General features: G+C 42.3%; 1 protein-coding gene across 1 annotated transcript in view; it reads left to right on the forward strand.

Moving 5' to 3' along the window:
• Window positions 1-6613: 6613 nt before the first annotated feature.
• Window positions 6614-21254, forward strand: part of GEMIN8 (gem nuclear organelle associated protein 8) — a 47452-nt gene continuing 32811 nt past the window's right edge. Inside the window, exons 1-3 of the mRNA XM_045029087.1 lie at window positions 6614-6738; window positions 14047-14083; window positions 16981-17407. Coding sequence (XP_044885022.1) covers window positions 14081-14083; window positions 16981-17407 — 430 coding nt within the window. The 5' untranslated portion in view covers window positions 6614-6738; window positions 14047-14080. The remainder of the gene's footprint in view (window positions 6739-14046; window positions 14084-16980; window positions 17408-21254) is intronic.

Raw genomic sequence — 21254 nt, forward strand, 5'->3', positions numbered from 1 at the left:
TGGCCAGAAGCACCAAAATCCTTTTACCTGTAAAGGGTTAAGAAGCTCAGGTAACCTGGCTGACACCTGACCCAAATCTTGGGGGTGGGGAGAAAGGCTTTTGTTTGTGTTCTTTGTTTTAGGGGTTGTTCGCTCTTGGGACTACGCGGGACCAGACATCAATCCATGTTCTCCAAATCTTTCTGAACCAGTCTCTCTTATTTCAAACTTGTAAGTAATAGCCAGGCAAGGCATATTAGTTTATCTTTGTTTTTCTCAACTTGTGAATGTTCCTTTGCTAGAGGGAGGTTTATCCCTGTTTTGCTGTAACTTTGAAACTAAGGCTAGAGGGGGTTCCTCTGGGCTCTTTGAATCTGATTACCCTGTAAAGTTATTTTCCATCCTGATTTTACAGAGATGATTTTTACCTTTTCTTTTTAATAAAACCCTTCTTTTAAGAACCTGACTGATTTTTCCATTGTCCAAAGATCCAGGGGTTTGGATCTTTGATCACTTTGTAACCAATTGGTTAGGATATTATTCTCAAACCTCTCTAGGAAAGGGGGTGTAATGTCTTAGGGGGATATTTTGGGGAAAGAGGAACTCTAAGTGGTCCTTTCCCTGTTTCTTGTTAAATCACTTGGTGGTGGCAGAGTACCAGGTTTTAACCTAAGCTGGTAGGAATAAGCTTAGGGGGCTTTCATGCGGGTGCCCACATCTATACCCTAGAGTTCAGAGTGGGGAAGGAACCCTGACACACACCACAACCATACTCCCTACAGAATGGAGAAAAAGAGATGCACGGCTCTATTTATGTTCACTTTTAATGACAACAGGCCCTGCTTTAGAGGCTCGCTGGATAGAAAGCCATTACAACTACTGTACATTTAGATTTTGAAGAAAGATGCAATTTTAGAGGGGGTGAGTTACAACTTTCCAATGCACAGATCCTATTTAATAAATTTATCTCTGATAATGAAAGAGTTCTGGATACTTTTACTGCACCACCATCATTGCCAATGCCCTCCCATAACAATCTTTTAACATTTATGTCGAAGCAGTGAGGTTGTGCTGTAAAAACTTGCTGCAATGTGATTCATCCCTTCATTATATAGGTGAGGAAATATTTATGTTGACTGTAGTCTGGTGTGGCAGATTTTGTAGTTTAAGCAAAGGAAGTAGAGTCACTATTTTATAATAAAACTGGAAATTAAAAAAAAAACATAGATGGACATTTCACAATATAGTTTCAGCAGATTGAAGTTGTTGGGGCTCACATCTTACCTAAAAGCTTCAAACTTCCTGTGCTGCACTTTATAATCCTTAGGATGTTCAGGCCAAATTTTTCAAATATAGATATTTAAAGTTAGGCTCCTAAATCCTTACCTAAGGAAGGCTGACCTAATTGCTCCTGAGTACTTACGGCTCTAAACGACTTTGTTAGAATGTCCTCTGTCTCCTGTATTGTTACACTCAATACATATTTTTAATATTTGGTTGGCTTTTACTACATAATAAGCATCTCTCTGTATTTAAACAGATATAGCCTGTTGCGACAATTCTTGAATTATAAATACCAACTATTTACTGAGGTGTAATTCATAATCCATTGTACATAATGATATGCATTATAGTTGCTAGTCTTAATATTTTAACAAAACAAAGGTGTTTATTTCACATGCAATTATTCTATTAGGAAGTGACTATAGCCACAGTAGTTCCATGCTGCCAGCAGAGAGAGCTGTTTGCACTGGCTACCGTGAGAGCGGCACTACAGCTTTTCACTCTCTACAGTAGCAGAGAGCTGCTTGAATAGAAAAGCTTTCCAAAAAGTTCTCTGGTACATACTGATGGAGTGCAGAGAGTACTAGGAACATCAGTTGTTCTTTCTTCAGATAGTAATTTCCTTTAAAGCTTCCTCCCCTTTTGTTACAGCTTTATGTTTTCACATTTTATTATTAAAAGGAGGGGGAGAGAGAGAGAGACAGAGGAGTCATTATTCAGGAAAGGAAAAGAGGAATCCTCACTGAGCAGCAACAGAGAGTTCCCCATCCCCATGAGTGACAGCCAGGATGGAGGGCAGGGGAAAGAGGCTTAAGAACTGATATCACAGTCCTAGCATCATAGAGTCATTCTGCTGAGTCTAAATCAAGAGATTTATTTGTTTTGTTTTGTTTTTTAATTCCACCAGAGTGTGTGTTTATAGAAAAAGAAACATGAGTGTTGTGAGGCTCACCATCTCAGTGCGCCCCCTCACAGCAAGACCTGGCATTGCAGCATTTTTACCTCAGCTTTGCTACAAGAATCTTTGACCCACCCACTCCCACCCTAAAAGTGACTTGGACCTCCAACCAAGCCAGAATTCCCTGGAGAGAGAGAGAGAGGCAGGCTGGCTTACCTGTGGAGGATTCTAGCAGTCTTACCCAGGAAACTCCTCTTCCTTCTTTTAAGTCCCACACCCAGCTCCAATGGAATTGAGTAGACTAGGGGTTCTCAAACAGGGGGTCACAAGGTTATTACATGGGGAGTCATGAGCTGTCAGCCTCCACCCCAAACCCTGCTTTGCTGCCAGCATTTATAATGGTGTTAAACAAATAAACAAGTGTTTTTAATTTATAAGGGAGGGGGTCGCACTCAGAGGCTTGCTATGTGAAAGGGGTCACCAGTACAATAGTTTGAGAACCACTGGAGTAGACTAACTCAGTGGGGGCTGACTGGCCCTTAAAGGAGCAAGCCACTTTGTTGCACAGAACCTTTTTACTTAAAATGAGAGAGGCCCAAACAAAGTGAGGGTTGGCAGAGAGCATAAAGGAGTGTGGACATTCAGCACTGAGTAGAAAAGGCTGTTCCGTTATTTGTTAATAGAGTAAATTAGCATCTCTGAAATAAACAAACACACACAAAACTTTAGCTTCTAACTAAGAAAGAAAACACAGGTCAACCTAGTATTTAGTCACAGAGTAAAAACCCAGTATACCTATGAAGGCAGAAGAGTACCAAGAGATTAGTCAAGATGGGACTGCGTACGTTGTGGCCAAATGGCAATTCTACATTTATGCAAAAATATGTGTAAACAGAACACTTAAGTTTTAATATTCTCCAACAGACAGCTTCTCACTTTGAGAAGATGACCTCTGTTACTGCATTTGTCTACTGACAGACACTTGAATTCAGTGGAACTATTCACAAGTTTTAAAGCATTTGTGTGTTTGCAGAATCAGGGCCCAGAACTCCAGAATTTTATCCAAAATTCTCTGTGAAGGCAGACCCAAACAGTCCCAACTTTGGGAGATCAAAAAACAGAGCAAAGCTAGAACAATGTTGAGCAATCTGAAAATCCCACCCAGAATATTTTTAAAGTAATTTCTTTTTTATATTTGCAAAATTCAAGAATAGTATTATTCTGCAAATAAAATAAAAATAAAATAATAATAATAATAATATAATAATAATAGCACCTAGGAGCCCTAGTCATGGAACAAGACTAGGTTGTGTTAGCCACTGTACAAGTATTGGACAAATGATGTTTTTCCCCTTCATCGTTGCATTTATAGTGTATGCTCTGTTGCATTTTTAGTAAGTGGCTGTTATTCCTGTAATGTTTGCAGTTAAAGTACAAATATCACTACAGAAATCAAAATTCTCTTCTTTAAAGTATCCATTGCTTCACTTTGTGGGTAATGAAATCAGCACCTTAAGTCAACATTTCAGATCCAAAGCTTCCTGGTGATAATAAAACAACAATTATGGAAGCATGTGTCCCTCCCACACACCTGTTCCACTATTACCTGAACAGATATTCATTTTATTTTTCAGCTCAACCATATTTCTTACCACTTTCTGTTATCACAATTTATATTGAAAAGAAACCCTTCTTATTCTCCCCAGCATCTGCTCTACATTTCATGTAAAAATCTTCTTACCAAGGAAATTGCTGATGCTGATAAAGCAGGAGAAATTAATCATATACCATTCCCTATGATGTCCAGTAAGCATTAATGTGATCACCTAGACAATAATTCAGCAAGGCACTTAGTGTGGGCTTAACTTTAAGCACATCTCTATTTCAGAAAGTATTTAAGCAGGTGCTTAAATTTAATCAAATTAAGAGCTTTATTCTGGTGACAACCGATTGGGAGATGTTTGTAAAGCATCTGCTATAGCTGGGAGTGAAATTTCCAAATCTGAATGCTATAATCTATACGGAAATAACTTCAAAAGTAATTTACACTGCTAAGAAGACTATAAATTATATACTACCTATGGTTTGTGCTAGATGTGAGTAGCTGACAATTACAACTCCTATATTAAAACTGAAACAATTTCCCTCAGTCAGGGATATTACCAGGGTTCTGATATAAAACAGTACTAAATACACCTCTACCTCGATATAATGCTGTCCTTGGGAGCCAAAAAATCTTACCGCGTTATAGGTGAAACCACGTTATATCGAACTCGCTTTGATCCACCAGAGTGCGCAGCTCCACCCTGCCGGAGTGCTGCTTTACCACGTTATATCCGAATTTGTGTTATATTGGGTCGTGTTATATTGGGGTAGAGGTGTATAATACTACTAATAATAAATCTATTAAAACATTAACAGTGAAGTAAAGCAAATATCTTGGTTATTTTTGTTTTTTAACTGTAAAAACAGTGAAACCCCGCTATAACACGATGTTTGGGGTCCAAAAAATTCCACCGCGATAAATGCGGGGTCGCAGTATAGCAGGGTTTCAAGCTGGTCAGTTTAAGTCAGTGGTCCCCAATGTGGTACATTGATGTGCGCTGCCTAGTGCCTAGTGCCCAGCATGGGAGAGAAGCCGCGGCCCCGTGCCTGCTGGGGACAGATTGCACCGGCGCCCGCAGCCTCGGAGTTCTCTGTCCCCAGCAGGCGCGGGGCCATGGCTCCTCTTGAAGCCAGAGAGGAGCCACGGCCCCGTGCCTGCTGGGGACAGAGAGCACCAGCGCCCGCAGCCTCGGAGTTCTCTGTCACTGGCAAGCGCGGGGCCGCAGCTCCTCTTGAAGCCGGAGAGAAGCCGCAGCCCCGCGCCTGACGGGGACAGAGAGCACTGGCACCAGCAGCCTCGGAGTTCTCTGTCCCCGGCAGGCGGGGAGCCGTGGCTCCTCTCCCCTGCCATGGTGATGGGGACCACTGGTATTGGGCCTTAAAGGGGAGCCAACTTATGATCGCGTTATATGCGATTTCACGTTATGGCGGGGTGCATTATTGCGAGGTTTGACTGTATGTCTTGACATCACATTCCTAAATACACAATGTTAAATTACATGAGCTTATTCAATGTTCCTTTCATGAGCTAACCACAAACACACATATATATATAGATGCAAGCAGGGAACAGAGATAAGTCCTACAGAGGATGCATTACCTAGCAACAAGATAAACTGAGTTAGGTCTGGATCCAAAAAAGGCATTTAGACTCCTAACTTCCTTTGAAATCAGTGAAAGTTAGGAGCATTACTTTTGAAGATCTGGGCCTTAATGTCTAATTCAGGCTAAGTATCAGAGGGGTAGCCGTATTAGTCTGGATCTGTAAAAGCAGCAAAGAGTCTTGTGGCACCTTATAGACTAACAAACGTTTTGGAGCATGAGCTTTCGTGGGTGAATACCCACTTCGTCGGATGCATAGGATGAAGTGGGTATTCACCCACGAAAGCTCATGCTCCAAAACGTCTGATAGTCTATAAGGTGCCACAGGACTCTTTGCTGCTAATTCAGGCTAAGGGAATGTTTTCTTATCAAAGCATGAAATGTTTGTATGTAAGCAAAAGACATCCATGAAAATATTCTGCCTCTCTTAAAGAATAATAATCAAATAGCTTGTTAATAAACTATATAAAGCCACCCAGGATTAGTCAATAAGCAAATATTTCCCATGCACATTGGTTGTAGTATGGAGGCATTATCAGCAGCTCTGTAGTTAACCCCGTGTGTAGATTTTCACTTGATGCCGTTTCAGATGTTATGAGAAGAAAACAAATGTTTGTTACAAACTTACTGACACCACAAACTCTGAGTACAGATGTATGTTGCGGCTTTCAAGGGAGCCTAGGGAAGCTTAGTGCCCAAATCCCTCTGAATGCCAATGAGATTTGGTTGTCTAATACTTTTAGGCTCCTTCAAAAATCCCAGCTTCATCTTTTGCAAAGTTGCAGGCCCCAATAAGCACCCAGAACAAACTGGGTATGGGTGAGTTACAACCCTGGGTGATGGGGTGGGGCCTTCCTGCTCCTCTCCCTGACTGGGAGAACAGGGGGTCCCAGCGTTGTGTGGAGCCCAGCGCCTCTCTGGGGCTTGTTCCGTCCCACACCAGACAGGGCGGGGGGGAAGCTGGAAGGCACCAGCACCGCCCACTCGAAATCAGCCTCGTGCAAGGGGGTCTGGCTGGCGGGCTCCGCTCCCGCGGGTGGGGGGGGTGCCCCCGATCTCCTGGCTGCTACAAACGGGGGCTGGGGCAGTCACTGGGGGAGGCCGCCTGGTGTCTTTCACCCCCACGCGGAAAAGCCCTCGGCGCCCGCTGCCCCCTGACGGCCCCTCTCGGGCCGAGCCCCGCCCAGGCCGAGCGGCAGGGGCGGGGGACGGAGGACGCTGCTTGCGACGCCCGCTCTGCTCCGCCAGAGAGCGCCCCAGGCCCGGGGATCGGGAGCCGGCCAGCCCCGCCCCCGGGCCCCGCTTCCCGCCGCGGCAGGAAGGAAGGACGAGCGGGGCCTCGGCGCTGGTGCTGCCCGCGCGGACCCACAGTACGTGCCGCGGGCCCCGCTCCACGTGGGGTGCGGGCCAGGGAGCCCGGGTGAAAGCCCGCGCGGGGAAAGGGGGGCTGGCCCCAGGGCGAGGATCCAGACACCTGGGGCGGGTGGGGGGGGAGAGCCCCTATTCCCAGCCGTGGCAGCCCATGTACCTGAGCCGCCTGGAAGAGGGGATCGCCCGGACCCGCCCCGGGGTGGTGAGGCAGTGGGGGGGAAACACAGAAATCCCCTCTCCCCCCGCCGGGGAATTCAGTTGGTGAAAGGGGGTAGGGATAGCCTGGAGTACAGGGGAGACCCCCCTCTCCCCCAAACCATCCTGTGAACTGGGGTGAAGCGATGGCGTGGGGAGACCACCCGCCCCTGTGTGAAATGAGGAGGGGGAAGGACTCCCCTCCGCAGCTCCTCCTCCTAAGCAAGGGGTGTTTGGGTGAGGAAGAAAGAGACCCATTCTCACCCCCAGATGATGATCGCGGCCCCCATGCTGGGCTCCCAGTCGCGAGGTGGCTGCCCCAGCATTGTTCGGCAATTATTTTTATGAGCGTAGCACTTAGGAGCACTAGTCATACACCAGGGCCTTGCGGTGTTAGGTGCTGTGCTAACATTGAGCACCAAACAGCCATACTTAGTAAAGCTTAAAACTGCTAGTAGTTGGTGGCACGCGACCAGGATTCATCATCGAATTTGGTCTTCTGGTTGGATCATTAGCTTCCCTGGCCAGAGCGGGGTACTGAGGGGCAGCACGACATGAACGCTGATCCGTGCCTTCCGGTGCTAGGCACTGTACACAAACACACAATAGAAGACAGGCCTTGCTCCAAAGAGCTTAAACTCTAAAACATGACACATTTCCTTCTCACATGCACATTACTTCCTAGCACTGACCTGCCAATGCCCCAAGGTAAGACAAAAACCCAAAATAAGGCATACCGGATAATTTATTGTTCGCTATTACAGGTGTTTTTTTAAATGTAGTTCAAATTGACCTTTCAGTTTTTCCAAATCCAAAGTCTTTGCCCTATAAGCCACTCAAATGCACCAGGTATCCTGGATTTCAAAGCAACACCCTGTATTCTCAGTTCCATATAGGACAGAGGTCCCCAAACTGTGGGGGCACCTCTCCAGGGGGCATGGAGAAACATTCAAGGAGGGCACGTGGGGCCCAGGCCAGCCCCAATGAGGGGGGAGAAAGAGAGTATTACCCAGCCCCGTTCCCAGCCACTGCCCCACCTGCAGTTCCAGCCCCACTCCTGGCCACAGCTCCACTCCCGGCCGTGGCCCCCTGCTCCCAACGCTGCCCCTCTCTCAGCTGAGGCCCCAGCTGCAGCACTGGCCCCGCATCCGGCCCCCTGACCATGCCTCCTGGGGCATCAAGGACCACTGTTATAGGCAGTGGTGAACTCCAGCCAGTTCGCACTGGTTCGCAAGAACCGGTTGTTAAATTTAGAAGCCTTTTTAGAACTGGTTGTTCCAGGACAACCGGTTCTAAAAAGCTTTTAAATTTAACAAAGGCTCGGGCAGCTGTCCACCCGGCCCAGCTCACCTCCCCCTCTCCCCTGAATGCTCCGCCCTCCTCCTCCCCTTCCCCTGCTTCCTGCGAATCAAATGTTCGCGGGAAGCCTGAAAACAAGCAGCAGGCAAGTAAGCCGGGCACGGGGGAGGGCGGGACAGCGCGCGCGGCCCAGTCCGGCTCCACCTGAGCGGCTCCCCCTGGCCCCGGCCGAGCACCCCAGCCCGGTCCCAGCCAAGCACCACTGGCTCGGGCTGGTCCCGGCTGAGCGACTCGGACCCGGCCCAGCTCGGGACCCGTGGCTCCAGCCCCGGTGCTGGCCGAGCGGCTCCGGCCCAGCCTGGGGATTCAGGCCCTGCGGCGCCGGTCCTGGTCCCGGCCGAGCGGCTCCGGCCCGGCCCGGGGAGTCGGGCCCTGCGGCGCCGGTCCTGGTGCTGGCCGAGCGGCTCTGGCCCGGCCCGGGGAGTCGGGCCCTGCGGCGCCGGTCGCGGTCCCGGTGGAGCGGACCCGGTCCCGGCCCCAGGCAGTGTGGTAAGGGGGCAGGGAGCAGGGGGGGGGTGTTCGGTGGGTTGTTGGGGGGTGGATAGGGGTCAGGGCGGTCAGAGGGCAGGGAACAGGGGGATTGAATGGGGGCAAGGGTCCCGGGGGCCAATCAGAAAGGAGCAGGGGTTGGATGAGGTGGTGGGGGCAGTCAGGGACAGAGAGAAGGGGTGGTTGGATGGGGCAGGGGTCCCGGGGGGCCATCAAGAATGAGAGAAGGGGTTGGATGGGGCTGCAAGGGGGCAGTCAGGGGACAGGGAAGGGGGGGATGGGTCAGGGGTCCCGGGGGGGTGTCAAGGAACATGGGGATTTGGATGGGGCACGACCCCCTCGTTAGGTGAGGAGGAGGGAACCAGTTAATATTTTGGCAGCTCATCACTGGTTATAGGAGTAGGGCCCTAGGCTCTTGGGACCTGGTGAACTGTGACTTTATACATGCTACTGCATGATCTACTCTTCATGAAGTTTTTGTACTGATTTAACTATTTCAGTATGTGTTTGTGAGGCAAGGGGTTGATTTTCTACCAAAACAGTTAAATGGAGTACAGTCTGTAGCCTGGGCACAGCTATACCATTATAACTTATTCCCCTTTCCTTACAGCAGTAAGCTGTACCTGCATAAGCACCTTTGTACCAGTATAACTGCATGCATATTAGATGGGTCTGTATCACTCTAACTATGCTGGCTGGATAACAGCCAGGTCCTAACTGAGGCTAGGTCTACACTAGGGGGGAAGGTGTTGACCAAAGATACGCAACTTCAGCTATGCGAAGTTGACTCCGCTTCTGCCTCTCGCCACCGTGGAGTTCCGGAGTCAACGGCAGAGCGATCGGGGATTGATTTTATCGCATCTATACTAGACGTGATAAATCGCTCCCCGATAGATTGATCACTACCCACCGATCTGGCGGGTAGTGTAGGCGTACCCTGAGTCTCAAAAGTCAACCAGAGAACGTCTTTAATATTTGCTGATATTCACAAACAGGAATGTAGTCTGCAGGAGTTTTTGTTAAAGGGATATATTGGTGCAATTAATTGGTTCTGTGTTGCACATCTACATTTCTACAAGAATTATAACTGGGCCATGTTTATATTAAAATTAACATAGGTAGCAATGCACAGTGGTAATTAATCGGTAGCTGAGTAACAGAAAAGGCTGAATGGATTTTATTTAACCATCCTCCTGCCCCCAGATTTTCTAGCACTAGAAAGGTAAAATGATAATTTGAAAAATAAGCTGTTGGTGCTACAACATGGCATTTTGTTCTCACCGAGTTCTTGGAATATGTACAAAACACTTACAGCAATTTCAGTATTTGTTCAAGTCATTGGTCCATCTGTTCTTTTATCCGGCTGTCAGCATTACCAAATACTTAAAGATTTGGTGAAAAAGGTGGGGGGGAAATCATTCCTGACCCACACAAGTGATTGATGTATTCCCTGAAATAAAAGTTGTGATGACTTATTCAATAGTTGTCTTATTTTGCAGAGCTACAAAAGTTAATGTTGATAAGATTCTCCAGTCCTCTCTAATTTTATTGACTTTAATGACTTTCTTTGACAGTAAATTCCACAGATTGACTGTGGGATCTATGAAGAAGCATTTTAATTTGTTCTAATTCCTCCCCCTCTTAATTATTTCATGTTCTATGTTCTAGTACTATGCAACAGTGTGAAAAGAAGTGACTGACTAGCTCTTGCTATGCTCTTCATAATTTTGAATAACTGAAAGACCCCTCAATCCCTTTGATTGATTGATTGATAGATTGGCTAAACAGTCCTGTTTCTTCAGGTCTTGCCATACTGAGTATTAATACTTTTGTCGACTGTAGGCTTTTTCAAGCTGTGCAATATATTTCAAGTGTGGCTACCAAAACTGTGTACAATACTCCACCAGGGGGCTGTACTCTCATGGTGTACAATGTATCATCACATTGTCAAAATACAGCATTCCTGGATCCAATCCTATAGGATGGTGATCCGTCTCAACTTAACTTCAGTGGGACTGAGTGACGTACAATGCTTTGTGGGATCAGACCCGTAGTCAGTTATAGCTTTCTTCTCACTACTGCTTGCTCACTTAAGGTTTATAAGTAGATGGGCATGTTTTGATGAATTGCAATACATCAGTATTTAATATAAATGGGGAATTATTTTATGATTTGAAAGGTTAGGAAAGGAGATAATACAATGTATCAGAAATGGACTGTTTGTCCTGTGTACAGTGCCTAGCACAATGGGGTCCTTATCCATGACTGGATTCCTAGATGCTGTGGTAATACAAACCGATAATTATGTGGCTGTGATAACAAAAGTGATGGGGTGGGAACTTTGTGTGCCAAAGCCCTCCAAGCAACAGAACATTTTAATACACAAAAAGGGACCAAAGTATTCTTTGTCCATGCATTTTATTGTTGCTGCCCTGCAGCCTTAAAATCTTTTACTTTAGGCTCCAATCCTGCCAGATGGTCTCTGCCAGCAACAGCCCTCCCCCCATGTCCCTGCAATGAGCCACATTCAGTGATACTCCACATGGGCACCAGGGTTTGCCAGCACAGATCATTTGGCAAGATTGCGGCCTTAATTTTAATACCATGAGTAGTCCCATTGATTGGACTATTCACCATAGTAAAGTTAAGCACATGTGTAAGTGTTTGCAAGATCGGGGTCTTACCTTTAATGCCAGTATTGCAAAATTCTCCCCATCCAATTGCCTGGGGATAGTAAATTTTGTATGAGGAAGTAAATTTTTTCATCATTATGGTAAGTGCAGACAAGTAGATTTTTTGCCTGGCTAATACATTTCGTTGGTAATTTTACAATGGTGATTCATACCTTTTAGTAATTTTCTTCATTCAAAAGTTAAGTGGTGTTCCCAGTGACATTAGACTACTTTTGGATTGTGTCGCAACCTCTGTATTTTCATTTTTAGGAATTGAAAAAAGTAGAGCTAGAATTATTTTATTTATTTTCTGCTTCTTGTGTGATTTTGATAACCTATTGAATTTACTTTTGAAGAGCCATTTTGCTTTTTGATTTCTTATTAATTATTTCTTTGTTGTTTGTATTGTAGTGGTACCCGGTATCAGGACTTTCCTGTGTTAGGTGTTATAGTTCTATAAGAGTTCATAAATAATTTATGAAAAATATTTTTTTTCTGTTTGCTAAAGTGTATGTTTATTTCATGTTCAGTAAACTGATACATTTTAACAGATTTGCTAGGGCTTTTTCACCTCTCAAAAAGCTCTCTGTATGTCCTTCTGAATATGGTGTGTATTTTTAGTCAATTATGGTATTAAAAACAAAGTCTCTTTATGTTAGGCTGTGAACCTGATTTTTGTTTATCCTTAAGGTAGTTCAGAGAATGTTTTGGTATGAAAAAGTCATAGGCAGACACAGAATTCTAATGTATGTAATTTTTCTAAACTACAGGCAGAAAATGAGAGAGGCAGCTACAATAGAGTTTACATTTTAAATGTGAGAAAGAGCCCTTTATATTTATTCCAGTGACCTTGACAGTACCCAGATGTGCACATGAAAGAAATGAAAACCACACACACACACACACACATGAGAGAGAAACACAACTTTAAAAAAGATGATAGAATGGGAAACTGTGTGTTTGACATTAACAGAAAGGGGCAGCGCCCAGGTCTTTTATATATCTGTAGGCTAGTTATGCTGCAAGTCACTGCAATTTTTCATTAGTGACCTCAGCTCTTTTTTTTCTCCTGCCTCTCTTGGCGGGTGGGAAGTAAGACAATCAATTCAGTCTCTTTGACAATTTTGAACCTGATTTTGCTAACCTTTACTCAGATGAGTAGGCCCATTGACTGCATTGGGACTACTCATGTATGTAAGGACTGTTTGCAGAAGGGTTGGTGAGTGAGGGTTTGCATATTTGGGCTCTGTCTCCACTATACAAAGAGTGACAGTTCAGCCTTTGTGCTGACTTGTGGTAGCTTCATGATTTGCATTTCTTTGGTGATGTCAGGATAGACTGCATTCAAATGGCTTCACTTAGCATTGCTGTCTTAAAGAGACGAAAAGTTGCTGCTTGATCAACAAAGTCATAAATAGGAGGCCAAATGCTGCTCCAGCTGACACCCTGGGCAGCCCCAGTGGGAAGAATTCTACTCAGTTATGCTGGTGTAATCTGGGATAACCCCAAAGAAGACAGCGGAGTTATTTCTGTTTTACATCAGTGTAACTGAAAGTATAATTTGACCACTACTTGGAGTAGTTTAGGAGTGTCAGTTAGTGGATTCCTTGGCCAACAGTCATTTTTTAAAAATGGTGTGTGTGTGGTGGTGAGGGGGGGTTAATCTTTGTATCATTCCCCTCTGCTGCCTCTGGTGTCCCTTCAAATGAGAGTTTCTGGGTGATGACACTATGTGGAATGGGTGGTTTGCTCTTTTAAAATCTTGGTATAATAAAATAGCTGTCCAATAGTCAGGGTATTTTTCAAAATTTTCTTAAGTGGTTCGTGTTGGTAAATAACTTTGAAGATTAAAAATGCAATGTATGTGCTAGTTGATAGTAATTTTAAACTGCAGTTTGTAATTGCAGATCTTTTTATGATCTGGTCCTTTCCAGTTTCCACTTCTGTAGTTAACCTCCCCTCCTCTTTCCATTCAAGTATGTGATCACCATCTGAATTTGTCTGTGCTTCCTTTAGGTGAAGCAGTGTTACAATCAGGGAAGCATAAAGTGGGAGAAGAGGAGATGGTTATACAAACAATTATAACATAGAATTAAAAATAAACAAAAAGCTTACTACCTGAGTGAAATCAAAATGGTTTTAAAAATGCTTAAAATAAAAATGTTTATAGGATTCCTTCCACAAACACTGCTGAGGGATAAAGTTAAGTGTTTCTCATTTAAGGTCATTCCTTAATGTCATTAATTTTGAAGATACCTAGAAGTAGAGGAAGCCACTATTGTGCAGAAGATAAAAAAAAAAGGCGGGGTAATGAGACCAAGTTTATTTATATCTTCCTGCATTCTAAGCTGAGGGTAGTGGGGTGCCCTTTGATCTTCTTGAGCCTTCAATATTAATAATCTCAATATTTAAAAGTTCCTTACTGAAACTAATTAGAATAAATTAATAAGAGGTTTCAAGTATTTTCTGATTACTCAAAATCCCTCATCTGTTAACTTGACTCTTGTCTGTAGCTACTAGGGTTCACTAGAGATGCTTTCTGTGTTATTAACTATCTTTTTATAAATTAAAAAACATTATTTTCTTTTCTAGTTTACATTGATCATTGGAGAAAACTTCACAGACGATGGTAAGTATTCTTTACTTCCACGGTGTCTCTGCGAGTATGGGCAATGCACACTTTGTATGTTAACTGCATATACAAGCAAATTGTATTGAACCGTCACCATATATTTAAAAGAATTGTATTTTAAATTAGTTAAATTGCATTCAAAGTAAAATTCATTTATTAAAAGTATTGTTTGATTGGCCTCCTCAGAGAAGAATCTAGAGACATATGACAGGAAAATAACAGAGAAATCTGCTGATCACTCTTCTTAGATTTATAGCTTTTATACGGTTGAGAAAAACTCCTCTATATTTCCATTTACACAGCAGCTGAAAAAACACAGACATACAGCTATATTCCATAGTTAGACTGTAATATGTTCCTTTTCCTTCTTTATCCCAATCTAAAACATCCCCTTAATTTTTCTTTTTTTCCAGCAGATGGATTTTTAAAATTCAGTGAAAGATGAGGTTTTCTACGGTCACTTTTTTCCCCCTCCCATACACAGAAGTATTTGGATAAGCACCAAAATCACAATTCTGTCTACATGAAGTGGCCCTTTGTATTCCTCTCCCCCTAAATTAACAACTGGGGCTAGTCAGATAGACAAATCAGCCAGCTGTATTCCAAAGTTTTCAGTGAGATCATTACCAAGGCCCATTTTAGAAACATTATAGTTAAAAAGAACTGAAGATACTTTTTGTATTTTAAAAAGATGTGTTGTCATCTTGGAGAGTACGTAGAATATATGAAACTTTCCTTTTTTGTTAAGCTGTATTAACTGCTCTACTGATGTTCCCAAACTTGATTTTTAATTATTTCAGTGGGAAAAATTAAACAAAGTGTTCCAGAACTAACTCTGTGAAATGGGAGTTGCAACTTCTCAGACTTGACCACAGAATTTTCTGGTCTTGACTATACATTGAAGAACTAGAGTCAGGGTGATATTCTCATTTAATGAAAGCAAAGAAAAAAAATTAAATATCCTGGTTTTTAGGAATTCATAACAGTTATAAATAAATAAATACATCCTAGCAACAGGGCCAGAATCTCCTCTTACACCAGCGTAAATTGGAAATAAAGTCCCTGAAGTCAGTGGAGTTTCACCAGCACAATAGAAGTGCATGAGGAGCATCTGGCCCATAAAGTCTTAGCCAAAAAGACACACATTTTGTTATGCATTTCCATAAAAATTAATTTGGTGGCTGTTTTTTAAAATCACTTGTATGGCGCCATAGATTTGCATAAACAGGTGAGACACAATCCCTGACCCAGTGTTTAAGTGAAATAAGAACAATAAAGTTTATTAGCTTGAGACTTTTTGTTCTTGCAACTACTTAAACATAACCTTAAAATTATGTTATCAATGTTTTTAAGCCCCTTTGGTGTGGGGTATGGGGGGGCAGGAAAGGAGGTTGATTTCGGGGTAGGGGTGGTAAGACTATAGCTATGAAGTGTCACTAAACCAAATTCATTTATTTTTTTAAAAAAATCATTCTTGGTGATTTAGGGTATTAATAATACAGGTAAGGAAAACACCTTTAAAGTATGATTTTTTATCTTGACAGTATCCCTGAAAAAGAAAAGATGACCTTCCACATTTAAGTCTAAAATAGTCCAAATGTGTGGCAAAAAAAAATAGATCAAGTAAAACTCTCCATCCCCCAAGACACACAATATCTAGACCAAGGAGATGCATTATGGGAGGAACATCAGACTTTACACTAAATTTTTTGGCTTTTGTCCATTTAAGACAGACATGTGTTGTTGCATCATGGGTGTCCAAATGAATGAAGTGAGACCAACTTGTTTTTAAATCCAACATCACTTTCTGTGCATCCAGAGCCCTTGCTCAGAAGCTCTACCCCAAGGGCAGACAGTGGGCAAACACCACCCCAAGAGTGATTTAGCTTTCCATTATCCCTGACCTTTCTCCAGCACTACCCATGTGTAGCCCAATTAGTAGAGGAGGGGAACCTATTGCAATCTTTTTCTGTACAGAACTTACTGTACTATATAGGGTCTGCTGCACTCTCATAGAGTTATACGGCTAGAATAGAGCCGGGGTAAACTGTTCTGTCAGGCAAACAAACATTTTAAAAAACAGTTGTTGCTGTTTTACAACTTGTTACGTTTTATAACTGGAAAGAGATATTTTAGTTTACTTCAGTCAATGTACTTTATTAGCCTTTTTCAGATTATAGCTGCTGATGAATAAAGAAGTGAGATGTACGAGCAGCACAGCACTTTGCTAAGCATAAAGTCTATGAGTCTATGTGGGGCGGGGAAGGGGTTAATTGAGACCTTGACTAAGGTTTGATTGAGATGTGACTAAGTTGCCATCTGACCTCTACCACTGAAATCATTATTGCAAGGAGATGGGGTAAATGCATTAATAAATGAAGTAGGTGCCTTTATTTAATATAGAGGAATTTCAGACGCATTACCCTCTTCCTGTTAACATGAAGCTTGTGTATTTGTAGTATGTGGCTTATCCCACACACACTTTGAAGTAATCAAATCTCATTCAGCTCACCTTTCACCTATGTAGTATATCATTTCACTTGAATTCATTTGTATTTGTAAGTGCTGAGTATTTATATCCACACAGGCTTGGTTTGCATTAGTACATTTCAACATTTCGCCCCAAAGGAATGGCTTCCACTGTAATAACGGAGCTTTGGGGGAAAGCTTTGATGCAGTCATTCTCATTACTTTCTTCCTTGGTGACTAGTAGCGTGAGCAACATGATCTATTTTTGTATGTATAATATGTTCACGCTTCAAGCACTTGTCATTTTTCCTCCAAAATACATGGTTTTTGTTACCATAGGAAGTAAAGCATTTGAAATGGAAAAGCTTTTCAATTCTAGGAGTTGCCTCAACACTATCTCTCCCCTCTGCTCCCACTTTTTTCAGGAGGACTCACTGCATGAAGACTCTCAGCCATGGTATAATCAACAAGTATATGCAAGATACTGGAAGCATTACAACCAAGCCATGCACTGGATGTACAAGCACAAAAATGCCTACAGGAAAGCCATGGAGTCCTTTTATCATCTGTCATGGTATCCATCCGAAACCTTTCCCACAAGCCGTTACTCGGATTGGGATGGAGGCAACCCATCAGATGCTGACAACTATTCTACCTACACTCCAAACAGCAGAGCGCGATACCCAGGTGCCCATTGCAGTTCCGGAGTGAGCAAGGATATGGGCAGGGATTCTGAAATGGAGAAGGATTCTGAGTCTGAAGAGGAGATAGAATGTGACCTGAGCAACATGGAGATCACAGAGGAGCTCCGCCAGTATTTTGCACAGACAGAGGCGCACAGGCAGGAGTTACGTAAGTTCAGGCATTGTTTATATGATATACTTTCAATTTCAGGCTGTAATGACTATGTCCTTAATTCAACATTAGGGTGTTGCAATATAATACACAGGAGTAATCGGCACTAGAAGTAAATGAGCCAGTGAAAATATTGGTGGTTATTCTACACAGAGAGAATGAGTATGAATGGTTTGGAGAGTAGAAGTAGCATGTATTTGTTCAGGAGAAAATGATTTGTTTGGAGCAATTCTGGGGGAAATTAAGGAATCTGTAGCATTAAGGTAGGTAGTGAAAATCTCCATCTTTTTCCGCAGCAGAACAGGTAATTCTCATATTTTAATTATAAACTTTTTTTATATAAAGATGATCCTTTGAGTTGTTTCCAACTTCCCATTACTCTGTCCCTACTATGCTCTGGTTTATCCTACAACAACCCAAGTGCTGAAAAATTTTTGCATTGACAACCAATACTTTAAAAACAAAAAGTTTTTTTAACATTTCAAAATCCTGAATCAATTGATGCTCATATTTTAAACTAAAGCTTAAGTCAGTTGAGTTTAAAAAAAAGAATGTCAATATTCTCAAAAATTTGGGCTTCTTAAGGTTAAATGTAGTAAAATCCTAGATTCCTGAGAGGTCCAGCCCAAAGGAAATTCCTAGCTATGTTGTTTAATGCTGGAGGAAGCTGCAGTGTACTCTTTTAAGATGGAGTAGCCATTTGCTTTATTTTTCTTTGGCTCACCCAACAGTAAAAATTCCAAGACCTCTCTTCCCCCTCAGTACCCTTCAGTGTTGTGCAGGAAATATTTTTTTCTTTCACATTCAAAGCCTCAAGCCCAGCTCTGGGAAAACAGAAGTGGGGGGATATTAGCCAAAAAAATCAGTAGGGGACTTTTTGCAAGTCTCAGTCCTTGGAGATATCCAAGTCATCTTTATCTCCATGAAATCCTTTAAAGAAAACAAAGTGTCTTGTTGTGCTGATTTATAGTTTATTGCATAGACAAATAAACTTTACAGGCAAGTTTACAATCTGTTTTGAGGAAACAATGTGAAAAAAATCATTTTCCCCATGTTATTTGCATGGGAAATATTCAGCATAAATGCTTAATAGAATGAGCTTTCATTGTAATTATGCTATCCTTTCTGGGCATTAAGGAGGGAGAGAGGAGGGAAAGAATTTAAAAAAAAATCTAATCAAGCAAGTAGGAATTTTTTGTAAATTACATTCTGCTGTTTAAATCCTTAAAGTCGAGAATATCTGGAATGCTGAAACACACAGGCTTAAGTGTACACATTCAATCAATAGCAAAATCAGAAAGGCTAAGAACACAGTGAGTTATGTCTAGCAAGGAATATAAATGGCAATAAGAAGCGGTTCTTTAAAGATATTAGGAGCAAGAGAAAGACAAAGGAAAGTGTAGGTCCTCTACTTAGCTAGGGAAAGCGAGCTAATAACTGATGACATCAGGAATACTGAGGTGTTTAATGCCTATTTTACTTCAGTCTTCATTAAAAAGGTTATTAGTGACAAAATACTCAACACAATTCACATTAACAAGAAGAGGGAAGGAACGCAAGCTACATTAGGCAAAGAGGAGGTTAAAGAATGTTTATGTAAGTTAGATGTTTTCAAGTTGGCAGGGCCTGATAAAATTTATCCTAGGATACTTAAGGAACTAGCTGAAGCAGTCTCAGAACCATTAAGGACGGGTACGCTCCTAGAGGACTGGAGGAGGGGAAACATATTACCTATTTTAAAAAAGTGAAACAAAGAGGACCTGGGGAGTTATATACCAGTTAGTCTAACTTCAGTACCTGGAAAGATTCAGGAACAAATTATTAAACAATCAATAGCCAGCATGGATTTGTGAAGGACAAAGCATGTCAAGCCAACCTAATTTCCTTCTTTGACAGGGTTGCTGGCCTAGTGGATGGGGGTAGTGGGGGAGCAGTAGATGTGTAAGTTAAGTAAAGGGCTTAATCTTGATCTTAGTAAGGCTTTTGACACAATCATGACATTCTGATAAAAAAATTAGGGAAATGTAAATCTAAATGAAATGACTGAGATGGGTGCACAACTGGCTGAAAGACTGTACTCAAAGAGGAGATAGTGGTGCACTGTCAAACTAGGAGGGTGTATCTAGTGGGGTTCTGTAGGGGTCAGACCTGGGTTCAGTACTATTACATATTTTCATTAATGACTTGGATAATGGAGTGAGTATGCTTATAAAATTTGTGGATGATGCCAAACTGGGAGGGGCTGAAAGCACTTTGAAGGACAACATTAGAATTCAAAAGAACTTTGACAAATTAGAGAATTAGTCTGAAATCAACAAGATGAAATTCAGTAAAGAAAAATGCAAGGTGTACTACATTTAGGAAAGCAAAATCAAATGGACAACTACAAAATGGGGAACAACTGCCTAGTAGTACTGCTGAAAAGAATTTGGGGATTATATTGGCTCACAAATTGAATATGAGTCAATAGTGTGATGCAATTGTGAAACAGGCTAATATTATTCTGGGGTGTATCAACAGGAGTGTCGTATATGGCACAGGAGGTAAATGTGCCGCTCTGCTTGTCACTGGTGAGGCCTCAGCAGAGTACTGTGTCCAATTCTGGGCACCATACTTTAGGAAACCTGGACAAATCAGATAGAGTCCAGAAGAGAGCCAGAAAAATGAGAAATACAACCTATGAGGAAAAGTTTCAAAAAACTGGGCATGATTAGTTTTGAGAAAAGAAAACTGAGGGGAGTACCTGATAATAGTCTTCAAATATATTAAAAGTTGTTATAAAGAGGACAGTGATCAATTGTTCTCTAGGTAACAAACCTTGTGGATAAGGAGGGAAGCAGTAGATGTGGTATATTTTGACTTTAGTAAGACTTTTGATACTGTCTCACGTGACCTTCTCATAAACAAACTAGGGAAATACAGAGATGGAGCTACTATAAAGTGAGTGGATAACTAGTTGGAAAACCGTTCCCAGAGAGTAGTTATCAGTGGTTCACAGTCAAGCTGGAAGGGCATAACAAGTGGGGTCCCGCTGGGATCAATTCTGGATCCAGTTCTGTTCAATATTGTCGTCAGTGATTTAGATAATGGCATAGAGAGTACACTTATGAAGTTTGCGGATGATACCAAGCTGGGAGGGGTTGCAAGTGCTTTGGATGATAGGATTAAAATTAAAATGATCTGGACAAACTGGAGAAATGGTCTGAAGTAAATAGGAATAAATTCAGTAAGGACAAATGCAAACTACTCCACTTAGGAAAGAACAATCAGTTGCACACATACAAAATTGGAAGGAGTACTGCAGAAAGTGATGTGGGGGTCATAGTGGGGATTACAAGCTAAATATGAGTTAACGGTGTTACACTGTTGAAAAATAAAGCAAACATAATTCCCAGATGTATTAGCACACTGTTGTAAGCAAGACACAGAAGTAATTCTTCCCTTTTACTCTGCTGATTAGGCCTCAACTGGAGTACTGTGTCCAGTTCTGGGTGCAACATTTCAGGAAATATGTGGACAAATTGGAGAAAATCCAGAGAAGAGCAACAAAAATGATTAAAGGTCTAGAAAACATGACCTATGAGGGAAGATTGAAAAAAATATGTTTGTTTATTCTGGAGAAGAAAAGACTGAGAGGGGACATAACAGATTTCAAGTACATAAAAAGTTGTTACAAGCGGAGGGAGAAAAAATGTTCTCCTTAATGTCTGAGGATAGAACTAGAAGCAATGGGCTTAAATAGCAGCAAGGGCAGTTTAGGTTGGATATTAGGAAAAACTTCACTTCCAGTCCTATGCTTTTGTGATTCTGTGTAATACACTGCTCAAGGAAAATAACATATAAG

Source organism: Mauremys mutica, chromosome 1 (assembly GCF_020497125.1).
Source record: "Mauremys mutica isolate MM-2020 ecotype Southern chromosome 1, ASM2049712v1, whole genome shotgun sequence".
Lineage (NCBI taxonomy): Eukaryota > Metazoa > Chordata > Testudines > Geoemydidae > Mauremys > Mauremys mutica.